We start from the raw sequence: 25817 nt of genomic DNA, 5'->3' as shown, positions 1-25817 counted from the left end.
GAATCCAGATAAGTCTGTGCATTGTGGTTGCTTGATATGCCTCTTAAACCTCTTTAATCACAGGCTGGTCTTCCATCTCTTTTTACTCCCTGGCAAATTATTTGCAGAAAAAACTGGGTCATTTATCCATAGACTTTCCTGCAATCTCGATTTTTGCTAAATGCACCGCTGTGTTAGTGTTTATTATGTTTCTCTGTATTTCCTATAAAGCGGTAGTTGGATCTAGGGGTTTGGTCAGATTGCATTTTAAAATAAAGTTGTTATCATACTGCATTTATCAGTTTTCTTTCACTTAACATCGTGTTGTGAATATTTTCCCATGCCATTAAGAATTTCTCATAACTTGGTTTAAATGGTTCCAAACTGGAAAGAGGCATATTATGAAAAAGTTATAATCTTTGAGGTTTGTGAAAGAAGAAAGCCAAGTAGTCATGAACAGTAACCAAGAACCCACAACTAACAAGAGTGGTTTAAACGTTACCTCAAAGAGTGATACATTTTGAATGAAGATGTTGAATTACAAACTGTAAAAATCAAAGGTCTGTTCATACATGCTTTAGTCTGATCGCCCTTTCTCTCTCTTTTAATTTTGGATGTGAACATGGACTTTCTAGAACATCCTGTCACAATATAGGTACCTCAAAAAAAGCCTGCCTGATTATCTTACCTTGTTAAATGGTATTTGAATGAAGAGGCTATATTTGGGATTTTTCTTGGTGTCTCATGCAAAGTATATTAGTACCTGCAAACAACAGAAATAATGCAGGCGGGGTTAAGCCACTGTGGGTGTTTCTGGTAAGGAGGTTGGGGGACATAGCTTGGCCTCAGGAGCAGTCAGCGTGATGGATTTTCTACCTCGACTTTCTTCAGCTCTTTCTTGCTTCTCTCTATAAGTCTTTCTCTTTTTTTGATGTACACAATCCTCCAGTCCCAGTTGCAAAACGTATGACCACAAACAGCCATTTCAAGTACTGGAGACACGCTGATCTATTCTTTTCTCTCCTGGTTTCCGATTTCCCAGGGAAGGAACCGATTTATCCACCTGGGATTAGATGCCCATTTCTGGTCTAACCCGTTGTGATTAGGGGTGGGACGTAAAGAAAAATTCTGAGCCATTCAGCGTGGCAAAGGTTCTGTTGTGACCAAGGCGTGCTATACAAATGCCTGCTCCTACAGAAAGACCATATCCAGTTCACATAACAAACAGTGTCATGCCCACCGTGCTGCTGGGTCATCTGATTTATCATCTGATTTATTTTGATGACTGAAGGTCAACATCTAGTCTTTGTTTTCTTTCATTACAACCTAATCCTATGCAGTAATCTGCACAGCTCCTCAATGTGGTTGGACAAGCTCTGACAAATGCAGGCACCCATGTAACCATCTCCCCAGAGCTTGCCATTCATCATCCTAGCAAGTTCCCTTGTATTTCTTTGCATTCTGTTCTCCCCCGGGAGCAAACATTGTATCCTCATGGACCAGTCTTACTTGTCTTGAACTTCAATCTGAACGGACACACACAGTGTCAACTTTATCTTAATGTATTTTAGTTCAAGGTTGTGAACATTGATCCAGTGCTGGCTGGGTGCCGGGTTCCGTGTTGCTGTTCAGGATGCAGGGATGATTGTGGCAGCGCTGACAGCAAGGGACATAAGACAGGAGTCGTGCAGAGACAGAGCATGGCTGTGCTGGGCGGGCAGCGGGAGGCCTTGGGTTCAGGAGAGGAAGAGGCCCAGAGCTGTGAGGCGGTTCTGCGAAGGGACGAGCCAGGGTGCCAGGGTCACAGTACTCCCTGTTGTTCTTGAGGCGATAAGCTGGAATATTTAACTTTGGCGATTTGTCATTTTCCTGCCTTATGCACCGGATTTCCTGGTCTTCCTGTGTGTTCTCTGATGAAAGCGGGGCCCCGAGGCCTGGGGTGGAATGGCTTCCTCCCAGGGATGGAGACTGGGAGTTCCGCTGAGCCAGCCCGGCCTGGCCTCTGCTTTGTACGCACATCTCCTGCTTCTCCAGGAACATCTCCTTCCACGCAGATCTATGGCTCCCCTCACTGGCTCAGGTGTCAGGCGACCAAGTTCACACTCAGTTTTATCAAGAAAAGCAAGTGAATGCTTAGTTTTCTTTATATGTTGATCACTATATCATGAGCATTTTTCATACGTGAAAGTTATTTTAAACCCGACTCCTAATTACTACATAACTTACCACATATGGTCATACTATATGTAACCATATTTAATATGTATGTATGTGTATATATATATATATATATATGTAGTTATGTACTTTATGTAGAAACGTACTATATACTGGGTAAATGTGTGTGTGTGTGTGTGTGTGTGTACAGGAGTGGGCAAAAGTAGGTTTACAATTGTTCGTATGGAAAAAGACAAGCAGGTTCTGATTAATACAATAACTATTAACTCTGTTTGGTAAACCTACCTTTGCCTACCCCTGTATGTGTTCAAGGTCAGCTGGGACATAATATTAAAAATAAATAAGTTTTACAGGAGCATAAAGAAGATAAAATTACTCTGTGCTTTTTTTTCCTCCACAGAACCATCCGAGTATGGCTGAAGAGAGACAGCGGCCAGTACTGGCCCAGCATTTACCACACAATGGCCTGTAAGTAGGGAACTGTTTCACTCAGTGAACATGTCTCTAATGTCTGTGGTGATTTAAATTTCAAAATGTCTATTAAAAAGTGCTGCTAGATTTCAGAACGAGTTTCTCAGTTGTCTAACCCCTCCCACTGGAGGTGCCTAACTGCAGGAAGACTGCTTTTCTTTTGCAGGAAGTTGGGTCTACTGGCTTAACTGAAGCAACCTTGAGCAAAACTGGAGGGGGTGGGGGGAGGACATGCCCCTCCCAACCCCACCCCCCAGTTTTCCTTAATTTTGCCAACTTAAACTAGTAGTGACTTAGTACTTAGTAATAGCTGATACTGACGTTCTGTGCCCTCATAACCAGCCTTGTGCCCAACCTTTTCACAAACCTCTGGGTTCCAATGGGAGATTTGGCCCAAAGTACTGCACATTCTAAAAAGAGAATTTTCTCAGTAGCTAAATGTGTTCTAAAAATAAATCTAGATCAGTCTTTTGCATTGAGGTTTTTAAGACAGCCCTGAGCTAAAGTGACATAAAGTTACATTTAAGTTCTAGCCCGTCATGCAGATCTAAGCGGCATCGCCATCCTCTCCCACTTCCTTTCTCCATCCTTTCTGCACAAGAGATCCCTGTGGAGGACGCCTGGACCCCACCAGGCCCAGCTGGGGTGGAGCCCTGCTGTCCCAAATGGCCACACAGAAGCATCCAGAGCTGCTCATTTCCTTGTGGCTTGGTCCTGAATAAGGGATTTTCCTCAGTTAAGTGTTCCCATATTTAGAGGGCCCCCTGGGAAAAGAAGAAAGGCTGCGGGGCATGCTTGATGGTTTTACTTCTGAAGACCATTATGAAGTTCTCCTAAAAGACCTCTTGCCAGTTGTTCCGGACACTGGTGACAACTTTCTTAAGAGTTATGGCAGAGGCAGTGGAGTTGTACACACAGAGTAGCCAGTTATTCAGCACATTCCACGGTCTGCGTGAGCCACCCTCCCAGGCACCTGCACTTTATTCCCCTGAACATGCATTGTCCAGGCCCTGTGGTCAGTTACTACAAAACACGAGTGGTTTGTCAGGATTTTCATTTGTTCTGTCTTCCACTTGCAGCTTGGGCAGCCTCCCCAGCTTCCCTGTCTTGGTAATCATTCAGTGAAAATGAAGTAGACTTTTTGGACTACTGCTATAGAGATAACTATGTAAAAGGCACCATAAAGCTTTATAATACAGAGTGCACTAGAAGAAAACCCAATCATATTGATTGGATCAAGCAGTAGTATCTCCTGTTTCCGTATGCCGTGGCTGCATAACCTTGGTCACTCCTCTGAAATGCGAAGGACCAGTGTCTTAATAAAGGTGCTCATGGGCCCATTTGATAAATTTACTTTGGGAGTTTGTTTGGGGCAGGGGTCAGAGGTGGGTGGGACATCCTGGGCCTCTGAGCCCACCGTCTACCCAACCAAAAAAGGGGTTTCTTTTAGACTTCCAGTGGCAGCAGCAGTGAGTACTCTTCCATGACTCTTAGGTCTTGGGCACAAGGCTTTGGCCATCCCTTGCCAACTTGGCTTAATGGTACCTTCTGGAAGTAGCTCCCAGAACACTGTGGCTGCAGAGACCAGTAAAAACTGGAGCGAACAGGCCCAGCATCTCTGCTGTTGGTGGCTGACCCCTGCATGTTTATACCTACACATATTTGGCTTGTTGCTTCTGGAAGCCTCTTTATTGCATCCATCTGGAGATGTATCTGCTGATAAAACTGCAGGAACATTGCCAGAAGAAAGCAATGAATGAATTATGAGAAATAATTGCTTGTCTATTTTAGGATGACTTTCATTTTAAAAATAAATTCAAAATATGAGAAGAAAAGTGCCATGTTGGCTCTTAAAACTATCTGTAGATTACCCAATTTAGGACATTTTAGTGGTCAGCCACCAATTTAGACTTTTTCCTATGACCTGACTGTGATCAGCGAGCCGGACCTTAGCATATTGCTCTATGTGGTCCGATTATGTTTCAGAATGTTTCTTCCCATAACAAAGATAACTTTCAGAATCTGCTTTAGCTGAAAAGAAATGGTAACTCTTAGTTCCTGAATCTATTTTGTGCCTCATGCCTTTGTAAAAAATAATGTCACTTTATGAAATCATCACAGCAACTTGGGAAGGTAGATGATATTTTCACCATTAGTAGATGAGGAAACTGAAGCGAGAGGGGTTACTGAGTTGCTTGTGGTTGGAATTCCAATCCATGCCTGTCTGACTCCAAAACTATGCTCCCTACCACAGGTATGGGGTGTGTCCATGAGCTTTTCCAGTAAATATTTAGACTTTACGGGCCAAACAATCTCCATGGCAACTTTTCAACCTTCTGCCCTTGGAACATGAAAGTGGCCATAAACAATGCTAAAAGGAGGAGCCTGGCTGTGTTGCAGAAAAACAAAGAAACAAAAACTTTATTTACAGAACTAGACTTGAAGCATGTGATTTGGGATGGCAGTGATGCCTTTTTAAAAGGCCACAGGTATTTTGTTTGTTTAAGGTATTTTATTTGTTTATAAAACTATGTGAGTATCCAAACTTTTTTTAAAAAAAATTGTATTGCTTATCTCACTAGAAGCTTGTCTTCTAGGAAAAAGAGCCAGGACATCTTTATATACAAAACAAATAAACTAGGAAAGCTTTCTGTTTAAACTTAAGAATTCTATAGCCTCATAAAATAACTCAGCCCATTGTAATTTTTGCACAGAGAAGGGTTCTTACATATTTACAAGCAGTTTGTTAGAGGGTTAGGCATAAACAGAATTGAAAGGAAGTTTTAAAGCATTAAGATTTAGTACCAACTGAAAAGTAAGTAAAAATAATGACAATGAATCTTTGAAATGATCAAAGTATGATTTGATTTGTCAGTGATAATTTTATGCGTGGTTATTAAAGAGCACTGTGTATGAAGATACATATATCTTTGTGGTTATAATTCTTAAACATGATTGTTCTTTGCAGTTTCAACAGCAACATGGGGCTAAGAGGGTACAGGCTTCTTGCCACTTCTCATTGTTCTGTTTACAGGCAAAGGCAGTACCTGCCTTTCAGCTAGATGGTTCTTTGCTGCTCAAACAGTTTCTTTCTATAAGCTGGTCACGCAGTTAGCTGTGTTCTTGCCTTTGAGTACAATCCAGTACTATATTATAGTTTATTGTCTGCCTTTGGTGGAGAATACCAGTCTATTGTAGAGAGAGAACTTTAAATTAAACAAGTTTCAAATGGTGACTTCACGTATAAGGTTTTTTTTCCTTACTTTTTCATATGAAGTTTTATTTCAAAGCAAACTCAAGTTTGTTATTTTTTTTCCTGGCATGCATTTATTTCCTTGTTGTGGTTCCTTCCTGGGCAATTACAATTCTTAGGATGAAATGAACCCACACATTTCTTTTTACGAATGCTCCATTTTCTAAATCACATTGATTCTGATTTGTAGCTGAAGGAGACAGGTGGAGTTGCTCCTTTCTGAAACTCATTCTCTGGCCCTTGCTATCTAGAAGGGTAGCCAGAACCTGGAGGGCAGCAGGTGCTACCCAGTCACATGATACTGCTGTGGACAAAGAAAAATATACGCATAACTTCAATGACTACACACTGGGGTTGGATGTCATTGCACAAGGGAACATTGTTTGGCCAGTGAGGGGAAAAAGCAGTTCCAAAGTGGCTTTTTCAGCCTTCTCACATATGCCTTGGAATGGGAATTCTTGTGCCGGGAACCCCTCTCTCCACAGATTGCAGCTACTCTTACCTGTGATAGGGAAGGGGGGCAGGGGCAGGATGACCCACTGAGTTTGGGGTGCAGATCACCCACTGTAAGCGCTGGTCCCCAAACCTTTCCAGAAACAGGTAGGAGTTTCAGTTAGATGAAACTTCAGGCTGGATCACTTGACCCAAAGTTTTAAAAATAATTTTATGTGAGAATTTTAAACTAAAATAACAGAAAGAACTTTATTAGCATTTTCAATTTACATCATTATTTTTTACAAAACCTTTTTACCCTCTTTTTTTAACCTCAATCGTATAGCTCTTTTAATAATGAATTTTGCACAATGACACAGTGCTTAGCTTTGCTATAATGTGGTCTTTGTCTTTCTGGCAGCTCCTTGCTCAGCTATGACTTACCATCATGATAGCAGGCGGATATTTGTAGGCCAGGATAACGGAGCCGTCATGGTAGGTACTTTCCAGAATGTATGTATTAAATCGACCTCCCCATGTTCATGTCTGTTGGACAGTTTAAATAAAGTTAGCAATATATGCCTGATTGGCATAAAATTTTTTGAATTCAGTATAGGTGTTAGACCTAAAAATGGATTAATTTTATTATTTTTTAAAATATATTTTTATTGATTTCAGAGAGGAAGGGAGCGGGAGAGGGAGAGAGAAACATCAATGATGAGAAAGAATCATTGATTGGCTGCCTCCTTCATGCTCCCACCTGGGGATGGGATCGAGCCTGCAACCTGGGCATGTGCCCTTGACCGGAATCAAACCCAGGACCCTTCAGTCCATAGGCTGACGCTCTATCCACTGAGCCAAACCGGCTAGGGCAAAATGGATTAATTTTAATGAGTGCTTAATTTTAAACCAGTTTCGTGGAACTCAGAATGCTCTCATGATGGATGGTTGGGTGCACAGGCTAGCCCACAGGTGCTGTCTCCATGCAGCCCCTATCCCTGGACCACAGAGAAGGCCAGGACAAGGAGGGTGCGGTGGAGAGCCTGTGTGTGCATGTGTGTGCGTGTGTGTGTAACAGAGGAAGGGGAAGGAGAACCAAGTTAGGGACTAGCCATTCAACCAACAACTTGTATAGCTCTTTAGGGCAGTGTTTCACAAGTATTTTTAGTGAAGGATCAGGTATTTACATTTTTAATTTATTATAGGTATTTTTGTGGGTCAGATTGTGTGTATATGTACATATACATTTTTTCCTAAGGAGACATAATTTATATACCATAAAGTTCACCATCTTAAAGTGTGCAATTCTGTGGTTTTGTGGTATGTTCACAAGATTATGCAACCATTAACACTCTCTAATTCCAGAACATTTTTATCACCCCCCCGCCCAAGGAAACCCCAGCCCATTAGCAGTCACTCCCCACTCCCCCATGGGACTCCCCCTAGCTCCTGGCAATCACTAATCTACTTTCTGAGTCCAGAGATTTGTCTGTTCTGACATTTTATGTGAGTAGAATCATATAATACATGTTGCCTTTTACGTCTGGCTTCTTTCACCTAGAGTCATATATTAAGGCTCATTGCATTGTAGTTTGAATTAGTACTTTTTTTGTTTATTATGTAGATAGACCACAATTTGTTTATCCACTCATCAGTTGATGGACATTTGGTTGTTACCACTTTTTTTTTTTATTGTGAATATAATGCTGCTATGAACATTTGTGTGCAAGTTTGTGTGTGAACCTAAGTTTTTCATTCTATTGGGTATATATACCTAGGAGTGGAATTGCTGGGTCATAATGGTAAATCTATTTTTAACTCATTGAGGAACCCCCCACGCTGTTTTTCAAAGTGGCTGTACCATTGTACATTCCCACCACCGACGTGTAAGGGTTCTAGTTTGTCTACATCATTGCCAACACTTGTTATTTTCTGTTGTTTTTGTTTTGTTTTTACTATGGCCAACCTAGAAGGTGTGAAATGGTATCTCATTATGATTTTTGTTTGCATTTGCCTAATGACTAGTGATGTCGAGTATTTCAGTTGCTTGTTGATCATTTGTGTATCTTCTTTGGAGAAATACCTATTTAAGTCCTTTGCCCATTTTTTATTTTTATTTTTTTTAATTGTTGAGTAGTAAGAGACTCAGACTTGCAGCTTGGAAGAAGTTACCAGAGAAACCACCTAATGTCCTGGGTTTTTCATTGTGGAAAGTTTTTGGACTACTGATTTAATCTCTTCACTTGTTACAGATTTTCTATTTCTTCCTCAGTTCATGTTTGTTGTTTATGGTCTTTCTGGGCCAAGAAGGGAAGAGCCAGTACAAACACAGGTTCTCAGCCCAAACAGTCCATCCAGCAATGGGCAGGTGGTAAGGACTTGGGGGCAACAGAGTTAGGCTTTGATGAGTTCTATGCCCTATGAAGTTGGGGCTGCTGTAAATACATTATGTAGTAGTTAAAGCCAACATTCTCGCTCTACTTTTTCTGAAAATATTGTAGGAAAATAATGGTGATGTGCATATACAAATATAACAAGGAGCCATGAACTGCAAGCCTCAAATACTTTCTCCAGTGGTGGCAATGGTTGAGCATTTCTTTTTTTTTAGGGACCCTTCTTGTGGCTCCTGGTTCAAGGATATCAGTAATAGGATAGCCTACAGAAACCCTTATAGCTCTTCAGTGGAAAGGGGCAATGTAAATCCAACTTATCATTAGCTAGCTATTGATCTATTGATCTCCCACCCAAAACAGATGAGTATCCTTAAGACCCTAAGACATATTTGTAGTTTGCAAAACCAGGATGGAGAACAAGGAATTTATATATATTTTTTCAGTCTGAGTAGTCAACAGTTTATAAAGTCCATGTTACCTAGAACCTTAAAAACTTATCAATTTAGCATTGGTCAATAGAATTTTTTATTAGGGCTTTTTTAATAAAGAGGTTCATCTTTTTTATTTTGTGTTGAAGCTCATTTTTTTCATTAAGCGTATACTTTTAACTTTTTTCTAGTTATAAAGTACTACACAGTCTGTAAAAATTTAGAAAATACAAGAATATAAAAAAGAAGAAACCCACCCACAGCCTCTTAATGTTCTCTTTTGTGTATTTGTATATTAAATATATATACTTCCCCCCTTACATTACTTGGAATACCCTATGTTTTATTTTCACTGTAGTTGAAAACTCTGATAGTAATGGGTTTTTATACTTTCACTTTATATATATCATCTTGAGGAATTTTTGATGTAGCCCAAAGAGAAAAAAATGAACAAGTTGCCTCCTTTGCAGTTAGAAGGAGAGGGACTTCAAAGCTTTCACTGCGGAAGAACTGGATAGAAATGCTGTGCTGGTCAGCGGCTCTGTTCCATCTGGTCCCCAACACAAAGGGTGGCCTGAGGACAGGACCGCATTATTGTTCTGTAGCTGATTTTAGTCCCAGGTCTGGTGATAGCTATTTTTGGATTTCACTTTGTTTTGAAAGTTAAATTCCTGTTGTTTTTAAAACCATGACTATATTCTTATTGCTTGTGTTTACTTTTAGGAATTTCATGTTTCTGAAGATTTTAATAAAATGAACTTTATCAGGACTTACCCAGGTAATTATAATAAACACACACACACACACACACACACACACACACACACACACACACAATACATGTAGATCTGCATACACAAAACTAGGACACCATCTCATATGATCAAAAGTAGGTTTGGTGAAGGCCTGGGGAGGGGGACAGGGACGGGCTAGAAAGGTCAATGCAGGAAGCAGAGGGACATATGTAATACTTTCAGCAATAAAGATTTTAAAAATAAAGTTATAAAAAAAATAAAAATAAAAATGTAGGTTTTCATATTAACTTTTTAGTTTTGTTACCCCAATTAAATAAGAGGCTATTAGTTCTTTGAAGTTATTTACCATTCTTTTCCTGCTTATTAATATTTAAATTTTTGTATACTATTCCATTTGGGTACATGTATCAGATTTAATTTAACCATTGCTTTATTTTTAAACATGAGTACTGCTCCTACTTTTTGATAATGCCCACTCACTAACATATATGGTAGTGTATGTATGTGTATATATATCTGTGAGTATATGTATTTCATATCTATGTATATGTGTGTGTGTGTGTGTGTCCTTTACTGTTACTCTGACTCTAATTACTTCTATTTAAGACAAATTCATAAAAGTAGAGTAACTGGGTCAAACATTAAAATGTTTTTTTAATGCTCTAGATTTATTTGCAAACCTCCTCCCAGCAATTGTGCAAATTTTGCAATCCTATGAATGGCGGTTGAGAGTGCCTGATCTTTAAATGTTTACAATGTTACTCTTTATAAATGCTTTTTGCCAGTTTGATAGTCACAATAGTTCTCAAGTTAAAAATTATTTAAGCTGTATTTAATGTTAACCCTTTGTCATCTTTTATGCATGTCTGGTTCATGCTTTGCCCATATTCCCAGAGTCTTTTCTAATTAATTTATAAGAAAGAGTTCCTCAGTGCTCCTGCAGCAGCCTGTACAGCTGAGAGCAAGTTAGAAGGTTCTCTGTCTAGCCTCAGACTCCATTCATCAGCCTGGGCATTTACTAAGCACCTGCTCTATGCAAGGTGCTGTATCAGACGAAGTAGACAGGTCACTGCCCTAGTGGCTTACAATTAACCTGCACACTCAAATATTTCACAAGTTAGGTCACAGACAGAACACTTTCCTCATTCTCAGCTCTTATTTTGGTATTTTGGAATATAGAACTTCACAATATTTTGTCTTTATAAATAGTAAAAAGTTACACACAAATTGCTTACACTACTTTTTAATTACAGAAAAGTATAGTAAAAGACTTTATAGTTTATAAAGTCTTTTGTAAAGGGCCAGAACACTGAAGTTATGTACAATAAAAAATTTTTCTCTTTTAAGAAAAGACTCCTGCTTTCCGTATGGAACTCATTGGTAGTTAGGGCTTTTTAGGGCAAAGTGCAAGTCTGTTCTCTAATCTGTGATCGGAATCCCTCGAGCATTACTCCTTAACGATTGGTAGCTTCTGACTGTTGCCACGTAGGCAGCGGGCAGGGCCCTGGGAAGCCCGTTATAGGGAGTCGGGGTAGGGCAGGTTATCTGACACCCGCTCACAGTTGGGCACCCCCATGATGGGATGTTGTGCATCCCCAGGCCAGCCAGGTGGAGACGGTCAGCCCACGGGATTCAATTCTGAAGGTCCCATTTCTTCCTGAAGGGCGCAGACTTTCCGTTTCTGTTCCTACAGCTCATCAGAACCGGGTGTCTGCGATTATCTTCAGCTTGGCCACGGAGTGGGTGGTCAGCACCGGTCACGACAAGTGTGTCAGCTGGATGTGCACCCGGACTGGGGACCTGCTCGGGAGGCACCTCTTCCCCTCCTGGGCTTCGTGCTTGCAGTATCCTTTGAAGGGCTGGGCCTCCGCCTCCTTGTCTCAATGATTAATTTCTATTCTGATCATAAATTGTTAATTGACAAAAACATCCAAAAAGTAGAATTAAAAAAATGAAAAACAAAACAGAGGAAAAAATGTAAAAAAGACTAAAAAAAGAGAGAGAGAAAAAGAAAGGAATAAACAAAAAATAAGATTAAAAAAGGAATAAATTGTTATTTGAGATCCAAAGGCTGAAGGATTCCTGATATTTTACATAAAATCTAAAATTTGCTTTATTGGTATAAAATTGGTTTATTAAAAATAATTAAGTGACTTACCATTCCCTGCTGGGAAGTGCTGTACTTTTATTTATTTTTTAATCTATTTTATTGATTTTTTACAGAGAGGAAGGGAGAGGGATAGAGAGTTAGAAACATCGATGAGAGAGAAACATCGTTGAGCTGCCTCCTGCACACCTCCTACTGGGGATGTGCCCGCAACCAAGGTACATGCCCTTGACCGGAATCAAACCTGGGACCTTTCAGTCCGCAGGCCGATGCTCTATCCACTGAGCCAAACTGGTTAGGGCTGTACTTTTAATACAAATTCTTGGAAAACCTAACCCTCATTATTGCAAACCCCTCCCCTCATTCCTTTACATTTCAAAGTGAAAGAAAAGACTTTTTGTTTAAAGAAAGAAACAAAAAAGGAATTGATCTTCTAGTAATTGGTTATTTACAGACCCTGCAATAGAATATACTAGTAAATACAGTAAGGCTTATGACTCTGGAGTTATAAGTGGGCTTTAAGTTTTATAGTTGTTTTTTTGTGTATAGAGAGGGTTCATAATTCTTACAATACTCTCAAAGGTGCCTCAGCATCCCTGAAATTCCTGCTTTAACATTTTTTCACTGGTGAATGGAACCTTTCACGTGGAGTTCGCCCTTGCTGAAGGCTAGCGGTGGTAGCTGTGTATCTTAGTGCCGGCAAGATCAAGGCTGTCGGCATCAGTAGTTCTCTTTCAGAGTTGGACATCTGGCCTAGTAAAATTCCTTTTTCCTTTGAAAGCCTTCATAAAAAATGTTTGCTACAAATGAATGTACATAGAACATGAGATATTTAAAATAAGCGTATAAATTAGAACCGTACACTTTAGAATCAAACAAAGGAAAATATTCAGATACGTTATGTGCTAATTAAATGTTTCTGTTCTGAGTTAGGCTTTTCATATGGACTGGTAGAAAATGCCACAGAATCACAGTCATGGCCTAGCCCAGTGGTCAGCAAACTGCGGCTCTTCCACAAAATACCACGTGCGGGCGTGCACGTACAGTGTGATTGAAACTTCGTGGCCACACTCAAGGGGTCAAAGAGCCGCATGTGGCTCGCGAGCTGCAGTTTGCTGACCACTGGCCTAGCCCATGGTTGTCCTTCTGACCTTTAAATAGTAGTATCCTACCAATTTGCCACAAATTTCTATGGCTATAATGTCACTGAGAACGTGATGAGTAAATATATTTTTAAAACTTAAATTTACCATTGCCCCAAATAACTGCCTTTTGGTTGAATGAACTCTCCACAGCAATTCAAAGTGAACCATCCTCTTTACTTAAAGCTAAATCGTCTAGGGCTCTAGGCCAAAGGAAAGATGGGTCATGTCCGTATTGGCTGTCAGTTTTACATTATTTCCAGAGATATTTCATGAATAGCCATTTTCCTCCCGTTCTTTCTTGCTTTTTTCATTATTGAGTATTTCACTTTTTTTGTGTTTTATTTTAATTTGGTTAGAACTACTTGCTCTCGTGTCTGTCTTCTCTGTTAGCTGTTATCTTTTTTATTGCCAAGTTCCAAATATTGCTTAGAGTAATGACAGATACTCAATGAATTCTTGTTGAATGATTAAATATTAATTTTCTCCTTGAGTCCAGCCTAAAACTATTTTCTTCAGTATTTAAATCTTGCATGATTTTCAGGCGGCTATTTCCTTTCTCAGAGTTTGAGCTTGTGCTTATTCTCTTTAAAGAGAACATTTTCTGATTTACAACTTTGAGATGGATTGTGTTGGAGATCTTTGACTGCTTCCCCACAGATACGATTTTGATACCCAGTATGCTTTTGTTGGCGATTATTCTGGACAGATCACCCTGCTGAAGCTGGAACAGGACACCTGCTCAGTTATCACAACCCTCAAAGGACATGAAGGTAGTCTGCGTCCTCACCCACAGCTTTCCCACCTAATTTTAGCATCCGAATTTAGTTCTCAGCCCTGTGGTTTCATGAATGATCACCTCCCTATGATCTGTCAGATTTCAATTTGATTGGCCAGACAGGGGATTTAGATCTCCAAGAGTGAAGGCCAAGTGAAGGAAGGGTGCTGGGTTGGGTTTTGTATTGTCAAAATCCCTCCTAGGTTGCTTGTGTGGATCATACTTTCTACTTTGTTTACCATTTTCAATGAAATTATTTTCAGAAGACCTTTTAAAATTTTTTGTAAATGGTAAAACCTTTTCAAGAATGTTAGTGTTTTTAAATTGTCAGTTTCTAGGACACTGAACAAGACTAGTGGATCAGTACAATGAAAAGAAATGTATGGGCTGGGTCATCCTCTACTTGGGAAACCTTCCCTGGGAAGGGACTGAGGAAAAAGAGGTCAGGTGGAATTTCATTATTTCTGCAGTGCAGTGAGTTGGCAAGACTCCAAGAAAGTGTTTTAAAACTCACTTGGCTGTATTCGGTAACAAATTAGAAGCTTCGAGGCCATCTGGTTTAGATTGAAGAATTGGGGGTTGTTAAAAAGAATTAATGATGGACTTTTATGAAAATAGTGTCTTAAGTCTAACAAGTTAAATGTTCTCCACGCTGTCTAAGCAATCTATTTAGGTGAAATCAAGTCCGTCAGACAGGGACCTTGTAGAGGAAAAAGGAGAAAGAACAGTAAATTAGAGTAGACGTGGGCAGGAAAGCACAGCCCCTGAGGACACCCCTTTCCGTTCATGACTGAGAGTCTCATGACTCTGGGCTTGTAAGTGTTCTCCAGGTTGCTAGGTTAGAGTGGGTTCTGGCAACTGCTTAGTCATGTTCGTATAGAAAGATCATGTTTGTCTGCTATTAAGCCTCTAGCTAAAGAGTGTGGGGCATAGGTTTAAACAGGGTCAGGATTTATACAAAATTATGCCTGAAGCCAGTTTTGCAGAATACTTCCCCCCCACACACACTTTTGTTAAGTTTCTCTGAGAAACCACTTGTGCTGTTTGCTTTGAATTATATAAAATATTATGGGCTTGTATGACTGGTTCAGTTTTAGTAAGCTTATTAATCATTTTCTTCTAGGTGAGCGACAGTCACTGGAGTAATGATGAGTTCTGTTGAGAGAGAAATCTGTAGAAAGAAAGATTTTCTCATGGGTTATCTAATTTGATAAGTTTAGCCAATTTGGACTTTTTACCTAAATTTCTGAAATACCTGCAAACCTTTCCTGCGAGACACTTAATTTTCTCAAACAGGCATCTTGGCTGTAAAACTGCCTGCACGATCCCAGAGATCTCAGTAGTCCAGCTTTCTAGCTTCTGTGAGATGACCTCAGTAAACTTAGCGGCCTGTTCTCATTAAATGTCAATGGCTGTATTTTTCAAAAGCTTTTTATAGTCTTTTCAACTGCTGTTTTATAATTTTGAGGTACGGAACAAGGAAACGTTTATTGGAACATCTTTGCCCTTTTGTACATCTTTGATGTACAACTGAAGACTTTAGTCTTATGACCAGGAGAGTGGATGTGCTGTGTCTTCTCATGACTCGTGATGAAGCGTTGAATGGCCCTTTGTACAGTGAAGACACATGTTTCCTGAAAGACTCAGTTGTGCTAGTTGGGTCTTCAGCTGTCAAATGTGTGTGCCCTGACATGGAGTTAACTTAACCAATCCTCTCTCTCTCCCTGCCCCTCCTACTCTCTTCCTCCATCCCTCCTTCTCTCCCTCTTTCCCTCACCCCCAGGTAGTATCGCCTGCCTCTGGTGGGACCCCATCCAGCGGTTACTCTTCTCTGGAGCCTCTGACAACAGCATCATCATGTGGGACATCGGAGGAAGGAAGGGCCGCACGCTCCTGCTCCAGGGCCACCAGTGCGTGACTGTTCTGGGGGTGGGGAGAGAACCCGAGTTTGGGGAAAACAGGGGAAACTGTGTTTCCAAAACGGCCATTTGATAGGGCTGACGGGGTCCACTTTTAACTGCCTTTCTGATAATCCTGAGTGTCTGGTGTTCTGAGAGCAGAGGGTTTTCTTCCTCCTTGGTCCAAAGGGCACTTCCCACGTGTCTCTCCCAGTGAGTCACCCTGTTGAAATAAGCTGCTCAGGCCTGGAGCCCAGGCATGGACTTTGACCATGGACGTGTGTGTAATGCGATACTAAGCCATTCTCCAATCGGATGCCTAACTCATTTTCTTAAATTATAAAATGTATTTCATTAAGAAGGAACATGTGGTTTGATGTAGTCGTATGGCCATTGCTATGACGGTGTAATACTCAGGCTCTTGCCATCTAGTCTTGAAAGGAAAAGGAACCCTTTCCCCTTTGTTGGCTAGGTTTGTCACCGTCCACCATAACCAGAGTCAAGCCGAAAAGTAGCCACGGAAACATTCTCCATTCAAGCCTACAGGCCAGGAGATTGTTCCCCAGAGCCTCCACGGTATCTGTGTACATGTGTGAATATGTGTATGCACACGTGAGCATGTGTATGTGTGTGTGTGTGCATGTGTGACCATGTGTATGTGCGTGCGTGTGCATGTGTGAACATGTGTATGCACTGTGAGCATGTGTGTGTGCATGTGTGAACATGTGTATGCACTGTGAGCATGTATATGTGTGCACGTGTGAGCATGAGTGTACCAGTAATCTCTGTAGTGTGTGACCACTTGTTATGGTTGGGTTCAGGCAAGGCAGTTACACCTCCTTTGTTCTTTGTTTCTGAACAAGGAGGTAAACCGTGTGCACCTGACAAGGAAATCATGGTGATTGGTCCAGAAAACTGTAGTCATCATCTCTGACCTGCAGTTCTTAAAGACTAACTTGAAAGTAGTGTTTGTTTTGTAGAAACTGTTATTCTTATAGTAAGTTAGAGAATGCCAGGTAGTTTACACCGGAATCCATATTCCCATCCCACAGAGTGAGTGATAAATGCCAAGGGCTGATTCCAACAGGGGAGAGAGTTGCGCCTCCATGGAGACTGTCTTTCCCATACTGAGACCAGTGCTGGTGTGTATCATCCACAGTGACCGGGTGCAGTCGCTGTGTTACCTTCAGCTCACGAGGCAGCTCGTCTCCTGTTCCTCGGATGGTGGGATTGCTGTGTGGAACATGGACGTTAGCAGAGAAGAGGTAAGAGGAGGAGTGGGCAAAGCTGGGGGACGGGGGTGTGGAAAATCTGTCTGACCTGGTACCCAGCAAGAGGGATTCCCCTGTTAGGCACCTTGTGGTCCCACCAGCTGCCCCAAGTGGTTGTTTGCCAGATTCGGTAAAAAGGGGTTTTTGCTCAACTGGTTGAATAATTTCAAACAAATTTGGCATAACAAAAGAAATATACAAAGACAACTCTAAGAGTTCAAATGAGAATTGAATAATTTCCTCATATCTATAGGTTGAAAGTTGAACAATTCTGTAAACATTACTAAAATGATAACGATTACTCAGAACACACACATAGTAGTGAGTATGGCAATAGCTATAAAATACTGAGAATTTTTAAAAATGCTAACCTCAACCATGTTTAGAACTATCGTATGAATTTCTGAAAAGCCAGTGTAAACATGCGGCCACGCTGACGTTGGCTCTCTCTCTCTGCCCAGGCTCCTCAGTGGTTAGAAAGTGATTCTTGCCAGAAATGTGAGCAGCCCTTTTTCTGGAACATAAAGCAGATGTGGGACACAAAGACACTGGGGTTGAGACAGGTACGTAACCAACTTTGAGTCACCACCGGGTTAATCGTGCATTCTGTCACTTGTGTAATTCTTACTTTGTTCGGAATCACACTTCTTCTCCAGAAGTGCTGTTAATTCATACTTTTTTAATATATGACCGTCACTGTCTGGTGATAATGAGCAAGACCTTTCCTGGGGCCAGTGAGACTATGCCATGGCTGGTCCTGCACTGGGGATTGTCCCCTAACTGTCCATGGCTGGTCCTGCACTGGGGATTGTCCCCTAACTGTCCATGGCTGGTCCTGCACTGGACACTGTCCCCTAACTGTCCATGGCTGGTCCTGCACTGGAAGAAGGGGATGCATAGAAAACCCAAGCCTGCTGGTAAATAGATACAGATCTTTCCCTTTGGGACTGTTGTTAAGGTCACTGTTTCATACTAGCCGAGCACCAAATTAGAATGAATTAGGGCATACAAGCCTCATGCTTTCACAAACTGATAAAAAGTAACAATTTAGCCCTCACTGGAATACTGTGGCTCTAATAATGTTAGATTATTCCTAAATTGTTCCACATAAATCTACCTGGAATATTTTTAGTAAGCATGTGTAATATTTTTAAGCATCTTTCAAGTACAATTTTTGTTTTTTAAATTAAAAATAGCCTATAGATTTCAAAGATGTTCTTCTCACTAGGTATGCACATATACTAAAGTTCTACAAATATATATATGGCAGACTTGAAGGTAGCCACTCACTCAGGTTTAATATGAATTTGTGCAAGTAAGTAAAAAGGAATGCTGATTGTACTCATTTTATTACTGGTTACACCTCTATGAAGGATTGGCCTAAAACTTGTGTGTGGTAATAAACTTTCTTGGATTTTACTTACAAAATTGTACTCCTGCAAGGTCTAATATGAGACTGTCAGGCAATGCAGGAATTATTTTAGCACTTGAAACTTTCTAATGCTCTGAAAATGGTACCTGAATTGTTTCGTTAGCTATTTCTAACAATGCGTGTCTGGTGGAAACTAGTGCAATGTAGTTGATGGGTGAAGAAGTCCCTACTTCTAAAGGAAACATGAAGAGATTAATTTTACTTTTATGATTAATAGTTAATAGCAAAGGAAATGAACAGGTCTTTCAGTATAAAAAAGTATGTCCGAATCAGTAATAATAACTGGACTATTTTGGAATGTTGTTGAAGCTTATTTCCAGAGTCACAATTGAAAGACTAAAAGAGATAGTAAAACATCTGATTCTGCATGTTGGTTTCTTAATGAGGGCATATTAAATTTAAAACCTTATTTCTTAACTTTCCTTTGACATAGGAATAGATTTCTCCTCCCTGAACTCTCTAATCAATTGGGCTGCTAAGTGAACTTGAACTTGGTTTTAATAATTCTTGACATCGAGACACAAGATGAATGAACAAAAAGCAGTATCTGACCGATATAGTAAGGTTGTTTGGAAATCCTTGTCAAATAGTGCAATTGCCCACCTTTTGGCTGTTAACTGCTACATTAACTTGGAATGTTTATAAGTCAAGGCAAGACTTCCCCACTCCCATCCATTCCCCTGCTCTGAAGGGAAACCCTGTGCATTAAAGCAAAAGTGAAACTGCTCCTTTCCCTCCTGAAGCACCACTGCAGGAAGTGCGGGCAGGCCGTCTGTGGGAAGTGCAGCAGCAAGCGCTCAAGCTATCCCGTCATGGGCTTCGAGTTCCAGGTCCGCATGTGTGACTCCTGCTATGACTCCATCAAGGATGAGGAGTGAGTGTTTGCGTGTCTCAATCTTACTGTGCGCCTGAAACAGGAAGTGAAATAGATGTACTCCTGCCCACATGTTTGTGTCTCCCAATTTCATAGACGATGTCTAAAGAGAGGATCCTATTCTAGCTTTACGACATAAGACAGATTTCTCTCCAAAACTGCGAGAAATGATGCTGCTAGGACCAGCCCAGTCTTGAGCCCCCAGCACTCAGGGTGCTGTGCACACTGACGCAGTGGCCAGCTGGTTCTCTCCAAAAGCATTGAATGCTCTCATCTTTGCTCACCTGTGCATGGAAATTTAATTACTGGGAAAATTCTAGAGACCAATGGTTTTTCCCCCCCACCAAGATCTGACCTAGAAATCAGTTCTTAACTATTTGTGTTCAGACATTTCTGTCTGTTCCCCATTCTGTCCTGACTCAGGCAGTTCCACTAGGGCAGAACCATCATTTTCGTTCCCTTCCCATTGAGTCATCTTTGAAAGTAGTAGATGGGCAAACCTTGGCAGAGGCCCGAGTTGGAAAGCCAGTGGGCACCATTGGTCGGTGAGTGCTACTGCCTGGGCACCAGAGAGGTCTGGGAGCCTGCAGCTGTCTCGTGCCCACACTGTGTGATCTCATGCAGGCAGTTTCTCTTCTACGTGAAAGGCTCTATAAGTACAGCTGACCCTTGAACAGTGTGGGGATTTGGGGTGCTGAACCCCTGGCAATTGAAAATCCACAAATAACTTTTGACTCCCTCAAAAACTTAACTACTAGTAGCTTTCCGTTGACCAGAAGCCTTACTAATAACATAAACAGTTGTTTAACACATATTTTGTAAGTTATATGTATTATATACTGTATTCTTACAACAAAGTAAGCTAGAGAAAAGAAAATGCTATTAAGAAAATTGTAGGGAAGAGAAAATACATTATAGTACTGTACGTATTTATTGAAAAAAATTTGCATATTAGTGGACCTGTGCATCACACCCATGTTGTTCAAGAGCAGCTGTATTTCCTTTCTGTTGCTAAGAAAACGTGTCCCTCAGCTCTAGGTACAGTCAGGTGACTTCTAAATGGTCCCTTTTCTCTTTGTTAGTCGGACTTCTCTGGCAACCTTTCATGAAGGAAAACATAACATCTCCCACATGTCCATGGATGTTGCCAGGGGACTGATGGTGACCTGTGGGACGGATCGCGTTGTGAAGGTAACTTGCATAATTGTCCCAATTAGCATCTCAGCGTAGATTGCTCCCTCATCATGCTGTGAATGAGCATGACATTTCTAGTCCAGCCTCACCTTCTGATTGGCAAGCTTGTCTTCCCCTTTCATAAGCTACCTGTAGCCATCTGAAGATCCGCAGTAACAAACTGCATGCCTGTGAGTTTCCACGCCCTCGGCCTTGGCGCTTCTTGAGGCATTTCCCTTTGCCTGGCACCCCCGTCGCCATCTGGCTGGGCGAGCCCAGGGTTTCCCCTCCCCAGCTGATCCCATGGCTGATCCTTTGCTGAAGCCATTCCTTCCTGTGCTAGTTTCCTTCCATCCTGGGCAGAAGGCTTCTAGTTGTAAGAAATAACCATACTTTTTTTTTCATTAATTCCCACTAACACAGAATCTGAAAGTAACTATTTTATACTTAGTACCACTCTTGAGTTGTGAAACTATGACATATATTATTTCATAATAAGGTATAGACCAGTGATGACGAACCTTTTGAGCTCGGCGTGTCAGCATTTTGAAAAACCCCAACTTAACTCTGGTGCCGTGTCACATATAGAAATTTTTTGATCTTTGCAACCATAGTAAAACAAAGATTTATATTTTTGATATTTATTTTATATATTTAAATGCCATTAACAAAGAAAAATCAACCAAAAAAATGAGTTCGCGTGTCACCTCTGACACGCCTGTCATAGGTTCGCCATCACTGGTATAGACTATAGTAGAACATCATTATAATGTAATTTTCAGGTGTCTAGATACTGCTGAAAAGCTTTCATCACGTTTAGTGTTTTATCACTGTTGGGGTCAGGAGGCAGTTTTGCACTGAAAGAAGAGAATGAGCTCCTTTGGCCCTTTTCCAGTCCCACGCCTGTTTGTGTCAGTCTTGGCTCTCACGGGCAGACCAGGTGACCAGTGCTGCCTCCCGGCGCCTTCTCTCTTGCAGATATGGGACATGACGCCCGTGGTGGGCTGCAGCCTGGCGACCGGCTTCTCTCCACACTGACCTGGGAGCCGCGAGGTCTGCACCTTCCCAGCGGCAGCCTGTACAAGCGCCACCCTTCCCTGTGGCACCACAGTCACCGTCACGTGGACAAACAGGAGCCACTTAAACACAGATCAACACTTTTCAAAGGAAAAAAAAATGTAAAGATGTGTTTTGGGGAATTTGTGGACCTACCTGTGGTTCCCGAGGAATGGAATTCCTCCGGCAAAACTTCCTCACGAACAGTGAGCTGATGTGGACAAGATTGATCTAGCAAATAGCGTTTTAGAGAAAAAAATATTGAACTAAAGAGTTGATGCCTAAAATGTTCTTATAACAACTGCAAGTACACACACACATTCCCCTTGACCTGCTGGGCCTCCGGGCCCTGTGGCTGCTGTGGGAGCAGGAGTGGGGCAGGGAGGGCGCTCTCTTGAGGGAACGCAGTAGGAGCTTAAGATCCCAGCGACTCCTCATGTGCTGGCAGGATGTGCACCTGCTTTACACTTAGTTATTGACACTCATTAGAGACATCTGTTCTCTTCAGTGCCATCTGCACCTAGTATTTGGCTCACTTCACTTGTTTGTCCTGCGGGCAGTAAGCCATGGGCGAACCTCATGGTGGTTGTGAGTGAATTGTGAATTCCTCTATTAACCAAGGCAGTCCAAGTTCTTCCTTCCCCTCACACATGCTCTGAGGACAAAATGTTTTTGTGTTGCCATTACCATGGGAGTCACACAGCTGCCTGACTGTCATTGCAGTTAGTAATGACTGATGGAAAACCCAGCTACCATCCTGCGTGCGGTGGGAATGATCATTCTGTTCCATGGAACAGCCCAGTCCTCCTAACAGACACTTTTCTATTTCTAGTTCAAGGTGAGCCCCATGATATTGTGGCAGTTAATATACACCTCAGACAAGAACTCCAAAGCTTTTTAAACAATGTTGACTTGTAGTCATTGTAACTAATATTAAATATATTAGTTACATAACAACTTGCAAAATCTGTTGTATCAAATGGTGTTTGAAAGGGTTTTGGCCACTTAGTACCAGAAGGGGGAAGAGGTGGGAGAAGGGGCACCTGCTTTTAATATTCAGATATTTATTGTTTGTTTTGAACAATAACATGTGTATCTATTACTTTACGGCTATGGAAGTGAGTGGAGAGAGGCCTACATTTTTTAAGGATAAATTTAAAAATAGCAACAATATTTTTGTTAGTCTGACTGATGGATATTGATAGAGGCTCACTACTGTGTTACTCTGTCGGGTTCGTATGAAGACCACATGTTATTCTACCCGATACAAGTAAGGGACTCACCCTGTGTCTAACAGCAGCTCAGAGGAACTGTAACATTTGACAGGCAGTTAAACTGAAATGTCAAATGGCGAAGGGACACAAATGCTGCGGGAAAGGGATGGGGTCAGGCACACCCTGTTTTAGAATGATCTGCGGTGAAAGTTGACTTGCCTCAGAAATAAGACCGAAGGGTGTATTGCTCCTTGTAATTTTTGTATTATATCACCTGAAAAAGATGTTTTCTCTAAAAACTTTCCCTAGGCTTTCTGCAAAATGTACATTACTAATATAATCTGGAAGGAAAATCGAGTGATGCTAACTTCTAAATGGCATCATTGACTGTGGACTTGTGTTCAGTTAGGGTTCAGCCCCACAAAGGTGCTATCCTGGGGATTTTATGAAGTCCTGAAAGGAAAATAGAATGTGATCAATTCTTTTCCACAATGAAGAGCACTGAACTGTGGTTCCATTTTTCTTTATTCTGTAAAATGTGACTTTAAATGTCTGTGGTAGACTGAGTAGAACATCACAGCTGCTAAGAATATGCCATAGCTTTCAAACTTCTTATTTTATAAAAACTTTTTAATGAAGAACTCCAATGCTCCATAGAGACTAAGATTGTGATAGTGCCTCCTAAGGGGTTAAGCTAATAATATAAATCAAGAAGGAAATGCATATTTAAGGAAGAATTAGAGTGTGGTATCGGGAAAGGAAAGGAGATGTTTCCGTATTGTTTTCTCTCCACCTGAGCCTGTTACCATTTTTCTGTATGAAAACACACATGGCAGCCTTGTCTTGCCTCTGTCACAAACTAAGTAGCAAATGAGGGCATATTTTCTATAGAGGTGGGCAAAAATTATTTTCTCAATTTTACTGACTTGGGCACATAAAGATAGTACAGCTAGGCTTATAGTTATTGCCTTACTTTGACTGTGTTCCTCTTAAACGGGTCACTTTAGATAGGTCTTCAAGTAATGTTTACTGGTTTTTCCATTCCTGGGATACTCACACTCATTTGTACAAACGGGTTAAGAAGTATAGAATGTTAGAGAAGATCCTTATGCTTAGCCCTAGTATGTATAGGACATGAAAATGCCAATTCTTCATTTTAAACATGTTTTTAAATTGCCCTTTATTAGTGCAGGTGATGGAGATATCTCTATAGCAATAGGTGGAAACATTATTCATTTCATTGTAAATCTCTGTTTGCTATGTCCTAGTCCTGTCCTGCTCCTGGTGGATATAAACAAACATATTGGTCTAGATGGTATCACTTTGTCCTCTCTGTACAGAATTCAGTTTGTTCATGTCCACATTTTTAAGTTGAAACTGGCCCAAGTATGTAATAAACACGATAGTGGCTCACACCCAAGGAGCTATTTTCTAAGATCAGTTTTTTTTTGAATTAGTTTCTACTTCCATTACTGAATCTGATATCCCTTAAAATGTAAGAAACCAGTTACTATTAATGATAAACCATCTGCTCATTATAAATGTGAGGCTTAACAAATAAGTAAGACATGCTATATTTATTCATTGTGAGCAGATTACTGAATGCCTACTCTATTTTCTGCAGTTTATTATACAGCAACTCTTTGAGTAAGTTGAAGTTTAATTGTGCGACAAATTTGCATTAGAATATACCACTTTAAGTGTTTTTCTCTATAGCCTTTTTGACTGGGCAGTCAGGGCAATGTTGATTAGTACATTTTGTCCCTGTACTAGCGATGTTTCTATAAGATATGGTGCCCTACGGATCCCAGAGAGCTAAAAATCTTTGTCCTTTGCTCCTATTTGTGGGTTCTGTTTTTGTGGGGGGTTTTTTGAGAAAATGTGTACAATAAAATATTCCTTGCTTGTTACTCTGTTGCTTAATTTAGCTTTTGTTTTTTGATCTGGACACAGGGCAATAATAGTAGCTGCTATGTGTTTAGCACCCTCGGTGTGCTGCCTGCTCTGCCGACTTTATGTTATTCAATCCTGGCAACACTTCAGTCATTATTGTCCCCATTCACAGATGAGAAAACCAAGAAGGTCCTGTCTGTCTTTCTGTCTGTCTGACTTGAAGCACACACCTTTTTCATACCACCTGCCTTAATGTGCTAGTGTGTTATGTAAGGGAGGCAGGTAGTGGTGTCTCTTTTGGAGTTTATGAAGCCCTGGGGTCAGGTGGCTCAGCACATCCAGGCTCTCAGCCTGCCCTGTGAGCTATGAAGAGACGCCAGATCTGTGGCCCAGTCTCCCCCTCACAGCTGTTTTGTCAATAAACACGGTAGTTCTGACCTAGAAGAAGTGATTCTTGGCTTAACTGATAAGAGGTTGATTTGGAAACCAGAATGGCCGTTTACTATGCTATTAAAGAGATAAGCTTTATTTTTTCTCATTCTCAAAATAATATGTTTATTATAAAAAGAAACTAAAAATAAATAAAAAATACCAAAAAAGTATAAAAAAGATTTTTTGAAAACCTGGTGGCACTGATAGGTGGCTTTTGTGATGACGTAACTCCAATCATTCGTTTCCCATGCATTCTGAAGAGCAGTGATCCCTAATCTGTATTTTATGACACTCCACTATTTTAAGTCATTTTATAACTGTTACAAAATTTCTTTAGAAAGTGAATTTTATTTTTATCTGAACTAGATTAACATTAATGTGCAGAAAAGAATATAGAGTCATCCCAAAATCAAGCTGATTATTTGAAATAACTTAAGGAATCACTCTTCTAAAGTATGCCTGTTAAACTAGTAACACTCTTAAGAGACTATTACCTAAATCTAACCTCATAACAGGGATTGTCATCTATTCCTATAATACTAAAGAATAGCCAATAAATAGCCTGTAGACTCCACCATGAAAATCAAATCCAACTAATAAAGTCACAAAACAGTCACATGGTTTTAACATTTCAGAGTTACAGGTGTCATTCCCTTAT

The 25817-nt window shown here is 40.7% G+C and overlaps 1 protein-coding gene across 1 annotated transcript; it reads left to right on the top strand.

Moving 5' to 3' along the window:
* Window positions 1–1679: 1679 nt before the first annotated feature.
* Window positions 1680–24744, top strand: WDFY1 (WD repeat and FYVE domain containing 1). The gene is made up of 12 exons (XM_005883542.1): window positions 1680–1771; window positions 2558–2625; window positions 6735–6808; window positions 9858–9912; window positions 11583–11733; window positions 13799–13911; window positions 15700–15826; window positions 16974–17079; window positions 17547–17648; window positions 19261–19391; window positions 20474–20582; window positions 21543–24744. Exons 1-12 carry the CDS (start codon window positions 1680–1682, stop codon window positions 21600–21602), a joined length of 1188 nt encoding a protein of 395 aa, XP_005883604.1. The 3' UTR covers window positions 21603–24744.
* The last annotated feature ends 1073 nt before the right edge of the window (window positions 24745–25817 follow it).

The sequence above is a fragment of the Myotis brandtii genome, unplaced genomic scaffold (assembly GCF_000412655.1).
Source record: "Myotis brandtii unplaced genomic scaffold, ASM41265v1 scaffold79, whole genome shotgun sequence".
Taxonomy (NCBI): Eukaryota; Metazoa; Chordata; class Mammalia; order Chiroptera; family Vespertilionidae; genus Myotis; species Myotis brandtii.
This window is presented reverse-complemented; position numbering and strand designations above follow the sequence as displayed.

Excerpts from the sequence above, each read along its gene's own strand:
- WDFY1 (XM_005883542.1), top strand. The coding sequence starts at position 1,680 with ATGGCTGTGCTGGGCGGGCAGCGGGAGGCCTTGGGTTCAGGAGAGGAA. Across the intron at positions 11,734-13,798 it reads TCCTGGGCTTCGTGCTTGCA|ATACGATTTTGATACCCAGT; the intron begins GTATCCTTTGAA and ends GCTTCCCCACAG. Across the intron at positions 15,827-16,973 it reads CTCCTGCTCCAGGGCCACCA|TGACCGGGTGCAGTCGCTGT; the intron begins GTGCGTGACTGT and ends TATCATCCACAG.